The sequence below is a fragment of the Bos indicus genome, chromosome 14, assembly GCF_029378745.1.
Source record: "Bos indicus isolate NIAB-ARS_2022 breed Sahiwal x Tharparkar chromosome 14, NIAB-ARS_B.indTharparkar_mat_pri_1.0, whole genome shotgun sequence".
In the NCBI taxonomy this organism is placed as follows: Eukaryota; Metazoa; Chordata; class Mammalia; order Artiodactyla; family Bovidae; genus Bos; species Bos indicus.
Genome location: NC_091773.1, coordinates 82,081,202 through 82,102,708, shown reverse-complemented (window position 1 = coordinate 82,102,708; position 21,507 = coordinate 82,081,202). Strand labels below are relative to the sequence as shown.

Here is a 21,507-nt window from a genome sequence, read left to right as displayed (position 1 = left end):
GCCATCTCATCCTCTGTCATCCCCTTCTCCTCCTGCCCCCAGTCTCTCCCAGCATCTGAGTCTTTTCCAATGAGTCAACTCTTCACATGAGGTGGCCAAAGTATTGGAGTTTCAGCTTTAGCATCATTCCATCCAAAGAATACCCAGGACTGATCTCCTTTAGAATGGACTGGTTGGATCTTCTTGCAGTCCAAGGGACTCTCAAGAGTCTTCTCCTACACCACAGTTCAAAACCATCAATTCTTCAGTGCTCAGCCTTCTTCACAGTCCAACTCTCACATCCATACATGACCACAGGAAAAACCATAGCCTTGACTAGATGGACCTTTATTGGCAAAGTAATGTCTCTGCTTTTCAATATGCTACCTAGGTTGGTCATAACTTTCCTTCCAAGGAGTAAGCGTCTTTTAATTTCATGGCTGCAGTCACCATCTGTAGTGATTTTGGAGCCCAGAAAAATAAAGTCAGACACTGTTTCCACTGTTTCCCCATCTATTTCCCATGAAGTGATGGGACCAGATGCCATGATCTTAGTTTTCTGAATGTTGAGCTTTAAGCCAACTTTTTCACTCTCCACTTTCACTTTCATTAAGAGGCTTTTTAGTTCCTCCTCACTTTCTGCCATAAGGGTGGTATCATCTGCATATCTGAGGTTATTGATATTTCTCCCGGCAATCTTGATTCCAGCTTGTGCTTCTTCCAGCCCAGTGTTTCTCATAATGTACTCTGCGTATAAGTTAAATAAGCAGGGTGACAATATACAGCCTTGATGTACTCCTGTCCCTATTTGGAATCAGTCTGTTGTTCCATGTCCAGTTCTAACTGTTGCTTCCTGACCTGCATATAGGTTTCTCAAGAGGCAGGTCAGGTGATCTGGTATTCCCATCTCTTACCTCTTTTAGAAGTGAATATTTACGTACCAGCAATAAATTGGAACAACACCCTTTGTTCCTATCACAATGTCTTTATACTCAGTGGATTTTGTGGTAACTTCCATGATCATCTGTCACATTAGCCATGCAGAAGTTCAGGGATACTAAAAGAAGAAAAAAAAAGTTGAAGTAGGCATTTGGATATTTGTTCATCAAGGCTGGAAACAAGCATAAAAGCCAAAGCCAAACTTCTGTTATTTATCACTAAATTGGAACAGCTTTTTTTCAGACATTTCTCAAACCAGATCCTATAAGATCAGTATATAAAAGCAATGCTGTATGTCATGAAGGAGGAAGAAGACTGTGGATCCACGATGAGACCTTAGATATCCTCACATAAATCTTTGAGTTTTCCCCTTGATTTAATTAGTTTGAATTTTACTTGGCCATTTAACTTAGCCCAATATTATAAAAAGAAATCAAATAAGGTTAGAAATCTAAGGTGATAAATTTTTGTAAATAAACTTAATTCCTGTTTCTGAAAACTGTTTACCAAACCTTAATTTTTTTTTTCCAGTTTGAAAGATATTTAACTAGTTAAATGTGATTGGAAAAAGCCTTGGGTTAGTAGTTAAGCTGAGAGCATAATACTCTCTTCTCTGAATTTGAACTAATAACAATTGAGATGTTTTACATTTGTTTCCAATTTACCTACTGGTAAAATATACCTTTTTTCATCTATATGCATATTGTTTTCATTTTCTCTTATTTTTAAGGGGAAATTTGTATTAGATAGTTAAAAGTGGTGAAGTGTAATTATTATTAAAGTGTAATTATTACATTTTAATGAAGTGTAATCATTAATGGTCAAAGATAATAAGAGGAACAGTAATTTGCCTTTCAAAGACCTATGTTGTTATTGGCTTCCTTCCCAAATTCTCTTTTACCTTCCAGTGTTGAGATTTTCCAAATGTCTAGCCAACTCCTCTACACTTAGATGTTATATAAAAGAAAAACATCAGTCTGTTCAAGGATTTTGATGTTGCACTGACATGCTTTATATTCACTGATGTGTTCTTTGGACTTTGGAAAGCTTTGTAAATAACCAAGCGCACTTTTTCTTAAAGGCAAAATTTTTCGACCAAAATCCTTTTTTTCTCTCTTTGTTCTTTTAAATCCAGGTGACTGTGGAGATCATGTTGTCATCATGAACACAAGGCACATTGCCTTTTCTGGGAACAAGTGGGAGCAAAAAGTGTACTCCTCACATACTGGGTAAGATAGTGCTTTTGTCGGGGAAGATAGGCAGTGGAAATGTATTACTTTAGTATTATTATATTTAAAAGAAATTTAAGGAACTTCCTGGTGGTCGAGTGGTTAAGATCTGCACTTCCACTGCAGGGGGCACAGGTTCAGTACCCGGTTGGGGAACTAAGATCTCGCGTGGCACAGCCAAAAAATAAAAATAAATAAAATAATAAAATAATTTTGAAAGAAAAAGAGATTTAAGAAAACACTGATTTTGTTCGTGATGCGTGTGTGATTTACTCAATCAGAAAACAACAAAACTAAAAAAAAAAAAAGAAAACGACAAAACTGTACCAGATCCTTGTAATTGCCTGAGGCTATTGGTTTTTCCTGAGAGTATCTGTCAGTTAACCTCTCTGATCTAGGTTTCTCTCTTTATCAGTCTTCTCGTTTCTTTCTGCTTCCTCTGATTTGTCTTACTGCTGTTTCCAGAAGCGTCTTGAACTTCTAAAAGTGCATGAGAGGTTGAAAGAATGGTGAGGAGAATCCCAAGTTGGAAGGACACCATTACACCTTCCCACAGCATCCCTGTCAGGTTATAGGTCTGCCTGTCTTTGAACAGTAGCAGTCTCCTAGCTCCTGAGGCAGCCCATTCATTCTGCCTTTGACGTGGTCTGAATTTTGGAAAGATCTCAGTGCTGTTAAGTCATCACCTGTCTTTCTTCAGCTTTCATAATGGCCTTTTGGTGCTGTTGTTCAGTCGCTCAGTCGTGTCTGACTCTTTACGACCCCATGGACTGCAGCACACCAGGCCTCCCTGTCCATCACCATCTCCTGGAGCTTGCTCAAACTCATGTCCATCAAGTTGGTGATGCCACCCGGCCATCTCGCCCTCTGTCCTCCTTTTTTGGACGGTGTAAAACTATATCTTCCACATGACCTCCTTCAGGTAATTGAGAGTGATCAGCACGCACTCACTGATCGTCTCTTCTCTAAACACCTGTAGTTCACGCAAAGTCCTTTATGTGACTGCCCTTTGAAGATCTCCGTCATATCTTGCTCACTGTTCTCTGGGTGCAGTCATTACTTGTCAATATCTTAACTAAATAACACTCGCCTGGCTGTGTCCTGCTGGGTTTCTGGTGCAGTGTGACCCCCCATCTCTCAGTTACTCTGCCTTCTGTTGCTCTAGGAGGGCTCCTCACGGCTGCGTCACTGCTACACTGCGTTTACTACCAGCTGAAACTCCTGAGGGCTTTTCAGCCTTGTGTCCTCCTTCCTGTGTGTTTCAGTTGCATTCTAATCTAGCTGTAGTACCCTGAGTTTACTCTATGTTAAATTTTATCTCCGGCCTTTGAAGATCTTTTGAGACCTGAATTATTTCAGGTAATGTATTAGTTAAACCCCTCAGTTTCAGGTCATGTACAAATTTTATTAAGCATAATTTCTTCAGTATCATGCAAGATATAGTTAGACATATTGGCCTTTCATTCTTGATCAAAATTATTTTATTTCCAAGCGCACCTGCATCTTAGACAAGCCGGCTTTGAGGCTCCCTTCTGTTCCTTTTTGTCTTTTGCCCAGGTAGGTCTTTAATGCTTGGAAAAACACTTTTGCTTGTTAGCCAACCTTTGCCCATCCTGTACTTAAACACTTTAATGAAATATTTAACAAAAATTAATTCACATTCACTTTTAGTCATTCTTACTTTTGGCAAAGTAAAATATATGTAAAACAAGTTTTAAAAGTTTAGAGGCAATTGGGAAAGAAATATGAAAATGCAAGATAACCATGTGATAAGGATGGGGAACACATGTATGTACTCCCATGGCTGTTCATGTCAACGTAGCCAAAACCACTACAATACTGTAAAGTAAGTAGCCTCCAATTAAAATAAATAGAAGAAAAAAAAATAAACGTTGTTTCCTTCGTACACACACTCACAAAATAAGCATGTGATAAAAGCATAAAGTATTTTCTTCCCAGAGAGAAAGAATAGAGGACAATTATTTCTTGTTCTGAGGGTGAAACTCCATGAAACAAATGAAAGAGTATCATTTTGAAACTTAGACATTTTTCTCAGCATACTTCTAAATTTGCTTTCTTAAATTTTATTCCTAAAACGTGGTTCTCTAAATCCTCTTCAAAATGTTTTTAAGTGTTGAAAGAAACCTATAACAGGAATCATATTTAGATAATTGTAAATTTCCCTTACAGAGTCCATTGTCTTTATGTTTTCTTTTTCCCTTCCTTGAAAATCATCTAGGCTCTTATTCATCCATTCAGTGTAATAAAGTCTTACATCTGTGTGCTCTTTTTGTTTTAAATTTCTTAAGTACTGTCACAAACACTTTCCTACTCGACTGTCATAAAATCTTGAGAGGTAGATGGGGCAAATACTAGCATTTTTCTTATCTGAGCAAACCCATAAAGAAAGAGATGAAATGAGTTGCCTCATATTACACTGGTTGCTGCTGGCCAAACCTTGATTTCAGACCTGGGTCTGGGGTATTCAGGTTAGTAAGATCTCCAATACCTATCCCAAATATTTTCTTTAATCTCTATTTATGATTTTGATCTGAACACAATGAAATATTTTGTTACTCAGAAGCAGCATATGACTTCCTGGTAATAGGAAATAGGAGCACGACCTGTTTAGAGTATTAACTTGCCTTCAGAACCAAGTAGTCTACCGGCTTTCCCCAGACCTGACCCCTAGCTTGTTCACTTTGAAATACATTTTGGCACTGTTTTGTTTTCCCTGCATTCAAGCAGAAATAAGTAACTGTGAATGAATGAATGAATGATGAATGAACTTAAATTCCAGTAGAAATACAGTTAGCCAGGGACTTCCATGGTGATGCAGTGGATAAGAATCCGCCTGCCAGTGCAAGGGACACAGGCTTCACCGCTGATCCAGGAAGATTCCACACGCCTGGGAGCAGCTGCTGAGCCGGCACCGCAGAGCCTGCTGCAACACTGAAGCCTGCACACCTGGAGTCCTGCTCCACAGCGAGAGAAGCCAGTGCCATGAGGAGCCCATGTGCCAGAGCAGCACATAGCCCGTTTGCCGCAGCCGGAGAACGCCTGACCTGGAGCAGTGAGGACAGCGGGCAGCCTTCCCCTCCAGGGCACCTTCCCAACCCAGCGTCCAGCCCGGTCTCCTGTGTTACGGGCAGATTCCACCAGCCAGGCCACCAGGGGAGCCCAGTGAAGACCCAGCACAGCCAATAGAGTAATTAATTTTAAAAATGGTTAGCCAAGAAATATCTAAGATGTGGAATTTTTTATGAAATTCAGTTCAGTCGCTGAGTCGTGTCCAATTCTTTGCGACCCCATGGACCACAGCACGCCAGGCCTCCCTGTCCATCACCAACTCCCAGAGTATACTCACACTCGTGTCCATTGAGTCAGTGATGCCATCCAACCATCTCATCCTCTGTCGTCCCCTTCTCCTCCTACCTTCAATCTTTCCCAGCATCAGGGTCTTTTGCAAGGAGTCATTTCTTCACATCAGGTGGCCAAAGTATAGGAGTTTCAGCTTCGCATCAATCCTTCCAATGAATATTCAGGACTGATTGCCTTTATGATTGGTTTTATAAAACAACAATTGCTAAATTTGACCACTTAATAGCATTTCATGTAGCATAGTTACTGCTTAATTTTTAAGACATGATGAGTAGCATAGTTCCCAGAAGCAAGTGTGTGTATTGGTTGCTCAGTCGACCCCATGGACTGCAGCCCACCAGGCTCCTCTGTCCATGGGATCCTCCAGGCAAGAACACTGGAGTGGGTTGCCATTTCCTCCTCCAGGAGAAACAAATGTAATTTCATAATAAAAATAGTTTCATATTATGAGAATGTTCATTTCAAGGATACTATCCCATCGCCTACTCCCAATTTTATTGTCTTTGTTTCTTTTAATAGCTACCCAGGTGGATTTAAACAAGTAACAGCTGCTCAGCTTCACCGGAAGGATCCAGTAGCAGTAAGTGTATTGTATTTTTTTATCATTATTAATCATTTGTGGAGAAACTGGTTCAGAAACTGGGTTTTCAGTCTTCCTTCTCTTCTAACGTAGCTAGCGTTCAGGGCTGTGAGTTCTTCACTATATCATACAAGTTTTGATAAGTATCAATAATATTTCATCATCATCCAGTTCTGTATCTTTTCTAATTACTATTTAATATACTTTGCATTTAGTCATAGAATTTTGATGCTTTTCTTTTTAATTTCTTGACATCTGCATGATCACCTAGAATATATGATTGCTGAAAATGTTTTGGGGAGACAGATGTATGTATATATATCTGTTTATATTTTAAGTATATCAAACGTGCTAAATATGTTGTTCCAATCTTGCACTCTATTTTTGTTATTCACTTTATTGAAGAGTTATGTTAAAATCTCAATTATGGATTTATTGATTTTTCCTTATAGTTCTGTCAGTTTTTTCCATTGTATGTTTTGACGATTTAGGGTTAGATAAATTTAAGTTTGGAATTGTAATCTTCCTGAAGAATTGATTGAGGTATGTCCTGACTTTATCTCCAGTAGTGCTTTTTAACTTGTAGTCTATTCTTTTTATATATTGATATAGCTAAATCAACCTTTTTTTATTTTGATGCCTCATAGTTTATCTTTTATAGTTTATCTTTAAACTTTACTGAGCTAGATTTTATTTTTTTAATTGGAGTGTTAATTGCTTTACAATACTGTGTTGGTTTCTGCCACACGTCACTGTGAGTCAGTCATAACTGTCTGTATTCCCTCCTTGAGCCCCCCTCACCCCCACCCTGCCCCCTCGGTCATCACCGAGCCCTGAGCTGGCCCCCTGTGTTACAGCAGGTTCCCACCCACTGTCCGGCTCACACACGCCTGCCAGTGCAGGAGACGCAGGTTTGGCCCCCGTGTGGGGAAGATCCCTGGAGAAGGAAATGGCAGCCCACTCCAGTATTCTTGCCTGAGAAATCCCATGGACAGGGGAGCCCGGCGGGCTGCAGTTCACGGGGTCACAGAGAGTCGAACTTGACTCAGCGACTGAACAGCGGGGTATATATGTCGGTGCTGCTTTCTCAGTCCGTCCCTCTCTGCTTCCCCCGCTGTGTCCACAAGTTGAGCTAGGTATCATTTTCCTTCTCCTCCCCTCCTTGCTTGCTTTTGGATTGATTGAGTTCATTTCTTAGAAAGTGAAAGTGAAGTCGCTCAGTCGCATCTGACTCTTTGTGACCCCATGGACTGTAGCCCACCAGGCTCCTCTGTCCATGGAATTCTCCAGGCAAGAATACTGGAGTGGGCTGCCATTTCCTTCTCCAGGGCATCTTCCCAACCCAAGGATAGAACCCGGGTCTCCTGCATTGCAGACAGACTCTTTACCGTCTGAGCCACCAGGGAAGCCCCTCATTTATTAGAAGTATAAGATTAATCAATATTTTTACTTTCCTCACAGTCAAGTCAAGGCCTCTAGAAGATTTTTAATACCCGTTCTCCCTCTGTCTGTATGTTTTCTCTGTTCAAGATGGTTTAAAAACCCTTCTGGTTGGACTTTCTTGTTCTCAGTTTTTTATACTGTTACTAATTTTTTTAAGATCTTCTTTGCTTGCAGTCTTTTAACTCCGATCAGTGTCCTCCTTGAAGTACTCCTCATTGACATTCCCATCATAACAGTCTCTGAATAGTGGATGCCCCTTTTCTGTTTGTAACTTTATTTTTACCTTCATTCTTAAAAAATAGTTTTGTGTATCTGCACAATTCTAGGATAACTTTGTTTTTTTCTCTTAGCTTTTTGAAGCTATCTTTCAAATAGATTTTAGTTTCCGTTATTGCTGTTGATGTCAGATTCAGATGTCACTTTATTTGTGTGTAGCCTGTCTTGTCTTTCAGAATACTTTTAAGATCTTTTCTTTGGCTTTGGTTTTTATTTTTGAGTTTTCTTACCGATTTTGCTTGAGGACCGGTTTCTCCTCTGAAAATCTGTCAGCTCTTACACCTCTCCACATTGGTCCCCTTGACTCCCTGCCCGCCCTCTCCCTCTGGGAGCTGCCTGTGTACACAGCAGACTGCCTCCACTGCGCACAGTTCAGTTCCTCCTTTTACATTTTGTGTCTTCCTCATATTTTATGTCTCCCTGGCTCTGTGCTGGATTGTCAGGAATTTCCTTAGATCTGTGTTCTTGTCCTCTCATTTTCTTTTCCCCAAGGTCTAATCTTTTACTGAGTTTCTAATGTCAGCTGTTGCATTTTTTTCCTTTTCTGGAAGCTTTTACTGTTTGTTTCTTTTTCAGTTTGCTAGTCAGTTTTGACCATCTTCTGTTCCTTTGTCATACCTTGGTTCTCTCTTATATTTCTTTAAGCACTTTAAACATAATTCTTAGCATTTATATCTGACTGATACTTGTGGGTCTTTGTGGGTCTGCAATTTATTGTTTCTGCTCAGGGTGCTAGGAAAGTACTTGTACCTTGGAACTTCATCCCTGAGAGTTTTTGAGACCTATGTTAAAAATGAGTTTCTTCAGAAGAGATGTACTTAGCTTTTGGCTGGTGCCTGGGGATATACGTGTATACACACACCCCCCAACCTAAGACCCCTTTAAGCTATACTTCCAGCTTCTGGAATTTGATCCCCATAAAACAGGTGAACTTGGGGCCTGAAAACCTTACAAGATCAGGTTCATAGTTAGCAACTCCCTATCGAGAAAGACTTACTTTTTCGTTTCCCAGCTCAGCACCCTGAAAGGATGCTGCCTTTCTGCTGGCCCCGGGGATCCAGGCATGTGGGGGCGTCTTGATCCTGCTGCAGACCTCACGTTTGCGGTCCTCTGAACCCAAGCCCTGTGCTGAGCGGACACCCCAGAGCAGATGGCAGCCCAGGACTTTCTTTTTCTTGTTCTTCCTATTTTTGTCCTCCAGTCAGTTCCATCCTTTAGAAATATTTAAAAAAACAATATTACTAGCTTCATTAATGTTTATTTATTATGTATCATAGAGTTCTGTCCTAACAGGTGTTCTAAATCCAAATGCTAGTTCTCAGTATTGATTATAAAAGCAGAGTCTTCTGTTGCCCTTTACAGTTTTATTTTTTTCTTCCTTAACTCTTGATAACCCAGTCTTTGAATTGTTCTCTTAGATTTGGGAGTGTTTTCCCCATTCACAGCTGTTTTAGCTTTTTATTTAAATGAGCAAACTGTTAAGTTTTGAAGATACTCCTTTTTATTTTCCTAAAATGATGAATAAAAATAAATGTATGTATGTATGTATGTATAAAGAATGCAACCATTTGTTTGGTGTTCAGTTCAGTTGCTCAGTCGTGTCTGACTCTGCGACCCCCGTGGACTGCAGCATGCCAGGCCTCTCTGTCCATCACCAACTCCTGGAGCTTACTCAAACTCATGTCCATTGAGTCGGTGATGCCATCCAACTATCTCATCCTCTGTCATCCCTTTCTCCTCCTACCTTCAATCTTTCCCAGCATCAGGGTCTTTTCCAATGAGTCAGTTCTTTGCATCAGGTGGCCAAAGTATTGGAGTTTGAGCTTCAGCATCAGTCAGTCCTTCCAATGAATATTCAGGACTGATTTCCTTTAGGATTGACCGGTTTGATTTCCTTGTGGTCCAAGTACTGTCTAAAATTTTCTTGGTTAAAGGTGGGGGAAGAGCTGTGTTTATTACTGACATAATGTTTAGAAATTCTGTACTTTACTGAGTATTTTTACTTCATCATTTGAATCTGTTTTATAAAAACATACTCAAGAGTTGTTTCTTAGAAAATATTTAATGTTCTACTTTTATAATACTAGTAAAAAGTTGTTGTTAGGGCCGCTGCTAATATATACCATAACTTTTACAACAAATTATAGTTTTAATACTTGACGAATATTTTCCAATGTCTTTAAAACTAGTTTCTAGTTTGTTCAGTATGCTGAATGTACACCAGGAGGCAGTGTAAGCCAACTTCCAATGTGAAGAACTTGGCTTTGGGTAGCATCTGTAGGAATCGTTTCAAACTTTTTTATGAACAGAGATTGAAATGCATTATGAAATATTTGATGATGGCTTTAAGTCTTAATTTTGACTGTTTTTAAGGAAGAGGTCAGTTACTTTACCACCAATCCAAACCCTCAGTGTTTTTCGGGAACAATAAAGTACATTGATTAATAGCAGGACATGAGTTTGAGTAGGCTCCAGGAGTTGGTGGATGGACAACCAGGACAACCAGATGGACAGAGAGGCCTGGCACGCTGCGGTCCATGGGGTCGCAGAGTCAGACACGACTTTTAATTAAGTACATTGATTTAAATAGTAGGCTTTAAAATATTTTTCCATATCTTTTTGTAATTACATAGCAGATCTTTAACTCTAAACTCAAATATGTGTATTGATCCAGCCCTTTATTTATGTCCTTTCTTCATCTGTCATGCAGTTTAGTTTCCTTAAGAGCTTCTGTGTTCTTGCCTTTTTTTCTAATACGGTTCCTTTCTCATATCCATTCCCTCTCCTATAGCTTACAAAGATGTGTTTTGTGAAACAGGCGTCACATGCCCTGGGTTCAGACTCAGTTAGGAGGGTCTTGAATGTTCATAACCCTGCCTCGTTCTGTCTGCCTCACTTTCTGAACTCCTCGGAGTTCGTGCTTCTGTCCGTGGGGCTAGAATTGCTCGACGCCTGTTCACGTTGTGTCACGCTTGTGTTTTGGGCAGGTGTGTGTGTGTGTCTGTCATCTTTTTCCCTCACCTGGCAGCTTGTAACCTTTTCATACTTTACAGCTTTCTCTAATTTGATTGTTATGTTTGCATTTTTTAACTAAGGTGCATTTTAAAAATACCAATTTGTTTATTCAAGTAAATAAAACTAATTATTTTAAGAACATGAAAACCAAATACCAAGAAACCCTGCTGATGTAATAAACTGGCTGTTAGGATGATGTTCAGAAGATAGAATGACTTGCTAATCCAGACAGGATGCTAAGTAGTCTTAACATCGTCGCTTTCTACTAAAGACTTTTAAGACACTAAAAATTTTAAAGACTGACATCAGTGCTACCCAATAGAAGTTTCTGCTCTGATGAAGACGTTCTTTGTCAAATACAGTAACCACTAGTCGCAGGTCGACCACTTGAAATGCGGCTTATGTAATTCAGGACTGAATTTTTAATTGCTTTTAGTTTTAACAACATAAAGTCCCTAGAATATAAAGCCTTAACAGCACTAACAAGAAAATAGATGGAAAATATGCGTGGGGTGGCGTTAGTATTTGTACATATTGAGGTTTTGTGGTCTGATTTGATGAGAAGATAAAAGGATAAGGAAATCCTCCACAGTGCAGTCCCATTGTAACATGTGCTGTCTCAGAGGGTTAGTGTACTACATGCCACATTATAGCCTTGAAATATGAGCGCGGATGAAGACAATCAGCTTGCCTCTCCAGATGTACGTCAGTCGTTCCACACGGCTCACGCAGTGTGTCTGTGCACACTACATGCCAGGAGGCCCACGGGAGAGCATAGAGCGCAGGCTGACGCTGCGTGACTTTCTTTTGACACACACGCAGAGCCACACTCAGGACAGCGCTGAGGACGCCTCGAACTCCCCTGCTGGGCTCGTGTTTCCGAGTCCGCCTGCCAGCGCGGGGGCCTCGGGTTCCACCGCTGGGCGGGGAGACCCCACGTGCCGTGGGGCAGCTTAGCCCGTGCGCCACGGCTGCAGAGCCCGCAGGCCCTAGAGCCCGCGCTCTGCACCAGGAGGAGCCAGCACCGCAGGCAGAGCAGCCCCTGCTCGTCTCAGCTGCAGCGAGCGCGAGTGCAGCGACAGAGACCCGGCACAGCCTGAAAGAGGGCTTAAATAGCAGATAAACTGTGGGGCTGACCTTAACAGGCAGAAAAGCAAATCCTAGGAAGCTTAGTTTGCCCTCTTGGCAACGGGTGTGACAGGGTGAAGGGTCTTCCTGATAAGTGACAGGAACGCATTGTTAGGTGTCTTTGCATGTGGTATGTGTCTGTCCTGGGAGTAGGCCTACCTGGTTTGAATTCCAGTACCATTTATTAGATACAGGAAATTAGGGTGGGTTCTGTAACCTCACTGAATTTGTTTCCTCGTCTATGAAATGGAACTTAGTAACATAAACAAGATAACAAATCTAATGCAGTGACCCCTGTACAAGTGGTGAGTTTTCAGTGAATGCTCACCACTACCTTCATTCTAGATTTGTGACTTACAGAGTCAGCCTCATGATGGTATGGTCAGGCTTAGTTCACTCACTGGCAGTCTCCTGATCACCCACCTCGGAAGCGGGATTAAACCTCACTAGGATCTGCTGTAACCTGTATGTAATAGATTATTTGGGCCACAGGTTCTTGTATAAGCTCAGAGAATTTCTTCTTATTCCATCTAAAATCAACACATACACAGGTTTTCTTAATGTCTTCCTTTTTTTTTCCTTTTTCTAAATACAGATAAACATTTAAAAGATGGTAATGTACAAAATAATAAAAGTTCTTTTTTATTGCTGCCACATATCTGCTTACGTCTCAGTTTTGTTCCTTTCATATTCATATCAAGTCTTAGCCCACTGCTTTTCATCACTATCTCTTACTGTGTTTATATTCCCATCACATGTTTCTTACTGAGTGCTCCATGTATCTGTTTTTCAGATTGTAAAACTAGCTATTTATGGCATGCTGCCAAAAAACCTTCACAGAAGAACTCTGATGCAGAGGTTGCACCTTTTCCCAGATGAAGTAAGTCCTCGAAGATCCTTTATTAAATTTTTAATTAAATATTTTCTCATTTTAAAATAATTGTTGTATTTGTTTTCAGTAATTTTATGTCGACTTTTGAAATATTTTTTTGCATTTTATAGTGAATACACTACAAAAACAATTGCTTCTGATTTAAATCATAAAGTGAACCATCATTGAACTAAAAATCAAAAGTCTGTAAGATCCATATTTTCATTTTAATAGCTACTTTTTTTAGAACAAGGAACTATAATTAGAGCCCCTGTTTATTTGAGGGTACTCATAGGTAATTTCATGAACTACAAAAAAGTATGAATTCACTTTACTTTTTTGTGACCTGTATAGCTTCTATGAATCATAGATTAATAGCTTGGCTTTGATTGCTAATTATCTCCCATGATATAACTTCAGAATACTTATTCCTACTCAGAATTTGTTCAGCTAAAAAGAACTTGAAAATGAAAAGACAGTTTTATTCATAACTATTATACTGGTATGAATACTTAGCTTTTCTCTCTAGTATAATATAAACACTAGAAGTTCTATATAAAGTAGTTGCGTCCAGGCTCTAGAATCAGACTGCCTGGGTTTGAATACTTGTCCCACCATTTACTGACTTTGTGGCCATTATTATCTGTCTTCTCATCTGTGAAATGGGTGTAGTAATTGTACCTGCATCCTAAGATTGCTGTAAGAATTAGATGAAACAACATTTTTTAGGTACTTAGACCAGGCCCTGGAACATAGTAAGTACTACTAGTTGGTATCAATATTACGGGTTATAATTGTCCTTATAGTTCCAAGTAAAAGAATAATATAGAATTCATTCCAGAATATCAAGTTCTATCAGCTATTCAAGGCACTTGTATGTTCTATTGTTAGCTTAAATAATGCATAAGTAAATTATTCAGACTTTTACCAAAGTGGCTAATTATTAGCTTTGCTTTCCATGAATGAGTAGAATAATTTCCCCCTGTTCACTTTACCTCTGAGGTAACAAGCATGGGAGTAGTATCATCATGTAAGGATAAATGACCCTGGGCATGAAATTAAAAGAATTTTAAAACTGTTTCTGATTGTACTTTCACATATTTTTAGCAACCATGATTTCTACAAGGGACAAAGAAAACAGTAATGTCATTTTTCCCAGTTATCAAGTTAGATAGGTTTTGGGGTAAATTACTTAAATGATTTCAGTCTATAAAATAAATGAGCCCATTTCCCCAAAAAGGGATTGCTAAATTTTCAAAAACTTGACAACACATTTTACTGTCATGGCCACGAGGAAACGGGCACTCAGACGCTGCGGGTAGCAGTACAAAGTGGTGCAACCCACGAGGAATCCAGGGAACGAGGTGACAGTTAACACAAAGACATACGTAAGGAGGTTCGTGCTTGGTCTAGCAGCCTCGTTTACAGCAGGCTACCCTGAAGATGCACATACACAAGATTACTGTTTCCATATTACCTGTAATAGTAATGGAAATAAACAAATGCTTATGCATAGGAAATTGGCTAAATTATGCTATATCTATTCAGTTGAGTACTGTGCAATTATACAAAAAGGAATGACAGATACCATTGTGACTTGATAAGTAATGCTTTCCAAGATACATTATTAAGTGAAAAAAAGCAAGATGGAAAAGAATATAGGTGGCATACTACCTTTTACATGCGTTTATACATGTGTATGTTTACACACACACACATATATCTTTTTGCATAAAGACACAGGAAGAACAAACAAGGACATGCAGTTGGTCACTCACTAGATCAACACAGGGAAGGATGGGGAGGAAAGAGAAGGAGCTTCTGCAAAAAAGCCTTCTAGATTATTACAGCTGTTTAGATTTTTTTTAATCATGTTAAGATTTTATATATTAAAAAAATAAAATGCCAGTACCAATAGAAGTAAGCAGAACTAGTTGTCAGACTGTGTTTTCTAAGTGCTATTCCATATTAAAAGGAATGTGATTCTTAGAGAAGTGGTTGATTCTAGGTCTGGAACAAAAAAAGTTTATTTTGGAGTACACACATGCACAAGATTATTATTTCTGCATTGTTTATAATAGCAAAATAATAAGTAACAAAGTAAGACAGTGTTCAAAGACCGATGAGAAATATCAGCACATGGGAGGCAACTTGAAGTGGTGCCTGCTGAACATACACGGGGCTCTGTGAGCCTCGAAATGAAGGAGCAGAATGATGGAGTACTTGGAGTAGAAAACAGAAATCTATGAGCCCACAGTGACAGTCCAAAAATTATTTTTAACTTATTATAATTTCCCTTCTCCTTTTTCAAGAAGGAAGAGCTCTTCTTTAGAGAAGAATGTCATCTAAACCATGTAGAAAATAATACTGAATTAGAAAAGCCACCATCATCAGTGTATCGTATACCCATTGAGTTAAACGTTGTAGAACAGGATATTCACAGAGTTTCAAAACATGCCACAGAGAACTATTTAAAAAGGGAAAAGATTCTTCTATGGTAAAGCCATCTGGTCAACCACCACCTGTAACCAAGACATTAAATTTATCATCAATATGGGATAAACTGATGTTGTACGCCTCCTGCTTCGAATGAGGCACTGAAGACCCAACATAAGCTATGTAGTGTCCTGCCAGAAATGTTCATCCTGCATCTGATCATGAGGACACAGTTCTACAGATCCAAAGGAAAGAGGGCATTCTGCAGCATAGTTGGACTGGCCGCTTCAAAATCAATTTCCTAAGGAGGCCTTCCAATCAAAGGGAGCTAAAGGGCGCATTATGTACATTAAACAACATAATAACATAATAGCTGTAGCATGTGACACTTGACCTTTGAGTAGAAAAAGAAAGCTACATAAGACTTTATTAGACCACTTTGGTAAATTTGAACATACACTGTGTGTGTGTGTGTGTGTATACACACACTGTATATCAGGTTTCAAGATGTTTCATCAATGTTAGTTTTCCTGAACATGAATTTGTAATGTGGTTACGTCAGAAACAATTCTTATATTTAGAAGATATATATGCTGAAATATTTAGGGATGAAATATTGGCAGACAACTCTCAAATGGTACAGTCAAAGAGTGTTTGGTGTATATGTGCTTATGAATAGATAGAAAGCAATCGTGTTACATTTTATTAATTAGTGAATTTATGTGAAGGCTTCATGAGTTCACTCATTTTCACAACTTTTCTGTAGATTAGAAATTCTCTTAAAAATTGCATAAACTGGGACTCCCCTGGCACCCTGGAGGTTAGGACTCTGCTTCCACTGCCCAGAGCCTGGGTTCGAGAGCTCAGCTCCAGAGCCCAGAGTCCCAGATCGATCCCCGGGTGGGGAACTGAGATCCTGCTGGCTGCGAGGCATGGCCAGGAAACAGACAAAAGCATGAAGAGGTAAACCTGTGAAAGAGTGAATGATCACCTCCCCCCCGCCCCCGTGCTTCTGTTTTCTGTTTTTATTCTTTTCCTTATTTCCCTCTTCGGCTAACCACCCACTCTGCAGAAGGCATCATCACAGAAAGAGAAACTCTGATAAACACCCTCAGTTAGCCTGTGAGGGCTCCCTTCCCTGCGTGCGTTAAAGGAGCACTTGCCCGCCTTTCTGGTTCCACTTCGCTCAGCATCTCCATCCCTAACTGTGCACTGATTTGTGTCCATTCTTTCAGTGGATTCCTTAATAGTGGTGAAATTTGGTAAGCTCATTTCAGTCAAAATTCTATTCAGTCCAGCAAACACTTACCAGAAACCCACTAGGTTCTAAATTCTCTATACTGAGTGAGCAGTTGTCAGTGTTAAAATTGTCTTTGCAAATGTGATCTAAGGATTTTTTTAAATAGTTTTCCAAAGAAGTGTGAAATATTCATACATTTTCATGAATACCAAACTGGCAGATAGATTTCCTTAGTAAGTAAAGATAAAGGAGTAATTAACAATATTTAATGTGCCTGGGCATCCTCTGCTCATTCTGGTTCTGTGTGCTTACACTTGTGTATTTGAATATGCTGGGGAAGGAAAGTTCAATGTTTTTCAAATGCTTTTGAGTGAAGAAACAATTGTGAGTAATGTTTATTGTGGCTTTATATATGTTGATAGTGACCCAGCCTATCCAAACCATAATTTTAAAGTCATTTTAAGTTTAAAAAAAAAATCTTTAAATTTTTGGCGTGTTGGGTTTTAGAATCAGCTTATAGTGTAAGAGCTCTGTGATTCTTTGAAACTATTTTTAAATTGTATTTTGATTCTTAAGGCAAACGAGTAACTTGTTTGATGCCATGTGCTTGCCTAGACATTTGATTCCCAATTACACTATTGCTCTCTGCAGACAATGTGTAATCATCCTGTGTTTTGAGAATGGTTCAGATCAGATCAGTCACTCAGTCGTGTCCGACTCTTTGCAGCCCCATGAATCGCAGCACTCCAGGCCTCCCTGTCCATCACCCACTCCCAGAGTTCACTGAGACTCATGTCCGAGTCAGTGATGCCATCCAGCCATCTCATCCTCTGTCCTCCCCTTCTCCTCCTGCCCCCAATCCCTCCCAGCATCAGAGTCTTTTCCAATGAGTCAACTCTTCACATGAGGTGGCCAAAGTCCTGGAGTTTCAGCTTTAGCATCATTCCTTCCAAAGAAATCCCAGGGCTGATCTCCTTTGGAATGGACTGGTTGGATCTCCTTGCAGTCCAAGGGACTCTCCAACACCACAGTTCAAAAGCATCAATTCTTCGGCGCTCAGCCTTCTTCACAGTCCAACTCTCACATCCATACATGACCACTGGAAAAACCATAGCCTTGACTAGACGAACTTTTGTTGGCAAAGTAATGTCTCTGCTTTTGAATATGCTATCTAGGTTGGTCATAACTTTCCTTCCAAGGAGTAAGCGTCTTTTAATTTCATGGCTGCAGTCACAATCTGCAGTGATTTTGGAGCCCAGAAAAATAAAGTCTGACACTGTTTCCACTGTTTCTCCATCTATTTCCCATGAAGTGATGGGACCGGATGCCATGATCTTCGTTTTCTGAATGTTGAGCTTTAAGCCAACTTTTTCACTCTCCACTTTCGCCTTCATCAAGAGGCTTTTTAGTTCCTCTTCACTTTCTGCCATAAGGGTGGTGTCATCTGCATATCTGAGGTTATTGATGTTTCTCCCGGCAATCTTGATTCCAGCTTGTGCTTCTTCCAGCCCAGTGTTTCTCATGATGTACTCTGCATACAAGTTAAATAAACAGGGTGACAATATACAGCCTTGACGTACTCCTTTTCCTATTTGGAACCAGTCTGTTGTTCCATGTCCAGTTCTAACTGTTGCTTCCTGACCTGCATACAGATTCCTCAAGAGTTAGGAACACACTAAAACTGAAAAGAGGTAATTATATCTGCAGTCCCTGTGGAAATGCCCACAGGACACTAAGTATTGATATCTTATTGTTCCTTCAGTAGACTCTCCTGAATTAACCTATCATCCAGATCCACAGTATGATTCCTTTGCCTCACTTCTGTTCCAGGAGCGCAATATAAATGTCAGTTCTTTCGGTTATCCATTCTCTTCATTTTATCATTCCCCTTATTTAGTGCAGTTCTCTCAAGATGCCTCTCAAATATGTGCTTTACTCTTTAGTCTGCTTTTCGTTTACTCAGGTTCAGACTTTTTCACATCTTACCTTTCCTTTCATTTTTCTGAAGCTTCGGCAGTATGCCCAGCGGGAATCAGCTCTGGAAGGCGCCCTGAGTAAAGGCACGGGGCTTTCAGCGTGGACCAGCGCTGGGAGGGCTTGCTCAGGAGCACTGGCCCTTGTGGACAAGGAGCCTTGGAGGGGCTGGGAGTGAGCACACTGGTGTGGCCCGGTAGTTAGAGCTGCGTCCGGAGAGATTCTTAACCAAGGAGTAACTTCTTAAAAATGGGAAGCCTTTAGAACCATGATCTTTAGATTTTTCTTTCTATATCATCCCCTAGCACAATTTCTGGTTCATAGAAGGAGTTCAGTAAATGCTTGCTGGCTAAATGACTCAAGGATCCAGCAGATTTTCATTTTTGAAAGGTTTTTTTGGCAAAAACATGAAGCATAAATTGAAAAAGGTTGTGGCACTGGAAGCAACAGACCTTGTACAAACAGTCATCAGATGAAACATTATGAGAAGGATCCAGGGCAGTGCTTTTTTTGCTGTTGAAAGGAGGAGGAAAAAATTAAACAATATTCAGAAAAAGTAGAATTTAGTGACCAGATACTTGTCAAAATTGAAGATGTCTGATTCATCATTAGAAATGTTTGTCAAGATTAAAATATAAAATGTGTTATTGTAAACATTCTTCTATTTATTATTTCTTAATACTTACTAAGAATTACTAAGGGCTTCCCTGGTGGCTCAGAGGATAAAGCATCTGCCTGCAATACAGGGGACTCAGGTTTGATCCCTGGGTCAGGAAGATCCCCTTGAGAAGAGAACGTCTACCCACTCCAGTATTCTTGCCTGGAGAACGCCATGGACAGAGGAGCCTGGCGGCTACAGTCCATGGGATTGCAAAGAGGCAGACACAACTAAGGGACTAACACACTTACACACGAGAATTGCTAATTACTAAGAATGGATTTGAAGAAAGTAAGCCTAAATTTTTGTTTGATCTAGGATATACCAGAAGATATTCTTAAGAATTTAACAGAAGAGCTTCCTCAACCACGAAAAGTGCCCAGACGTCTAGATGAGTACACACAAGAAGAAATAGAGGCTTTCCCAAGAGTTTGGTCTCCGTAAGTCTTCTTTTCCTTCCCGTCTTTGTTTTTATTGTCTTTTCAACCTGAGTTCAGTGTTTCCTATTTGCCTATCCAAATGATAAGGTCCTTGAAGGTGGGAAGTACGAACTTTTTTCACTCCCTTGGATACTTTTTGCGGCTTTTCCCTACAAATAAACTCTAGCTGTAGGTGGTAGAACCAGAAGTCTCAAAGTCCTAAGACTTTGCTAGGTAAGTGCAAGGATGTTCATAGGGGCCTATAAATTATCAGATATTTTGTTTGGAATAACATAACTTGGATTGATTATAGTCTCTTGGAATGATAAATGAATTGTCTTTACCTAAAACCGAGTAATTCTGCATTTTCGGGATTGCTTCACTAAGCCAAGAATGAGATCCAATGAGAGTCATCTGTTCTGGACGCTTTCACAGTCTGTCCAAGTAGAGGAGTAAAAGAAGAAACACTGCTCCCCTCCCCTGTGCAGTATCTTCCGCCTGTGGCCAGAAGCCTGCTTAGGTCACACACGACTCCCATCTCGCTGTTTCTAGGCGGCTTTGCCTGGCCTGCCAGGCTCTTCGTCACCTCCTCAGCTTACGTTCTTCTCCCTTCACAGTGCTGGGCTCTCAGTAACAGACTGTACAGAACTGGCACCCCTTTTATGCCATTTAGCTCTTCCACGACTTTCTGCTATCAGTTCAGTTCAGTCGCTCAGTTGTGTCCGACTCTTTGTGACCCCATGAATCGCAGCACGCCAGGCCTCCCTGTCCATCACCATCTCCTGGAGTTCACCTAGACTCACGTCCATCGAGTCAGTGATGCCATCCAGCCATCTCATCCTCTGTCGTCCCCTTCTCCTCTTGCCCCCAATCCCTCCCAGCATCAGAGTCTTTTTCCAATGAGTCAACTCTTCGCATGAGGTGGCCAAAGTACTGGAGTTTCAGCTTTAGCATCATTCCTTCCAAAGAAATCCCAGGGCTGATCTCCTTCAGAGTGGACTGGTTGGATCTCCTTGCAGTCCAAGGGACTCTCAAGAGTCTTCTCCAACACCACAGTTCAAAAGCATCAATTCTTCGGCAAGTCTTTAGAGTATTTAGAGTACAAGTCTTTAGAGTATTCTATTTTAAATGTTTTTGACTTTGCTGACTTATTTCAAGGTTCACCTTTATTAAGTCTGCAAATAATGAGCAAAATAGTATTATTAGTGATCATTTATATTAGTACTTTCAAATCGCCCAGCACTCTGCTAGATGGTTTACATACGCCATATGTAATTCTCTCGCCAGTAAGAGAAATGTGTCCTTCCTGTTTTTAAGACTGAGTCAGAGGTTTGGCTGATTGTAGTACAGCCTGAATTTGAAACTAATTCCAGTCCTGTGTTCTTTCCACAAAAACAAACTTTCATTGTCTTTTGCAACAAATAGTATGAGCACTCTCTGCTGTGCGAGAGGCTGCAGTAAGCAGGACACGCATTGGAGGGGCTGCCACTACGGTACTCACGTCACTCAGTCTACGGACTGCTGTTGAGTTATGCCATGCGCTGTAAGTGTGATAGGTGCCAAAGGGATACACACGATGAAGCCTGGTAAACGCACCTTCTTCCCTGTAATCCTTGAGCTGGGTTAGGCCACCTACATAGGGTCTTGTTATAAAAGAATAAATTATTTTACTGTATTTAATCTCATGCAGTTAAACATATGTTGTCTGGTTAGCACTGATCACAGTGACTCATCAGGTAGGCACTCAGCAAATAATGAATGAATGAAGAAATAGAGTATCTTTTTTATCAGGTTTTATAAATGAGGTAAAAATAATCTTTATAAGATATGAAGCTATTGATACTTTCATGAAATTTACATTTTAGGACAAATCATTTTAAGTTGTTCTTAGAGATTTGCATGGTCATTTACTGAAGACGTATCCAACCTACCTTTTCCT

The 21,507-nt window shown here is 40.2% G+C and overlaps 1 protein-coding gene across 1 annotated transcript in view; it reads left to right on the top strand.

Moving 5' to 3' along the window:
• Positions 1 to 21,507, top strand: part of MRPL13 (mitochondrial ribosomal protein L13) — a 40,880-nt gene that overhangs the window by 7,771 nt on the left and 11,602 nt on the right. The window contains exons 3-6 of the mRNA XM_019973896.2: positions 2,054 to 2,147; positions 6,048 to 6,108; positions 12,764 to 12,850; positions 19,468 to 19,589. Of these exons, the coding sequence (XP_019829455.2) occupies positions 2,054 to 2,147; positions 6,048 to 6,108; positions 12,764 to 12,850; positions 19,468 to 19,589 (364 nt within the window). The remainder of the gene's footprint in view (positions 1 to 2,053; positions 2,148 to 6,047; positions 6,109 to 12,763; positions 12,851 to 19,467; positions 19,590 to 21,507) is intronic.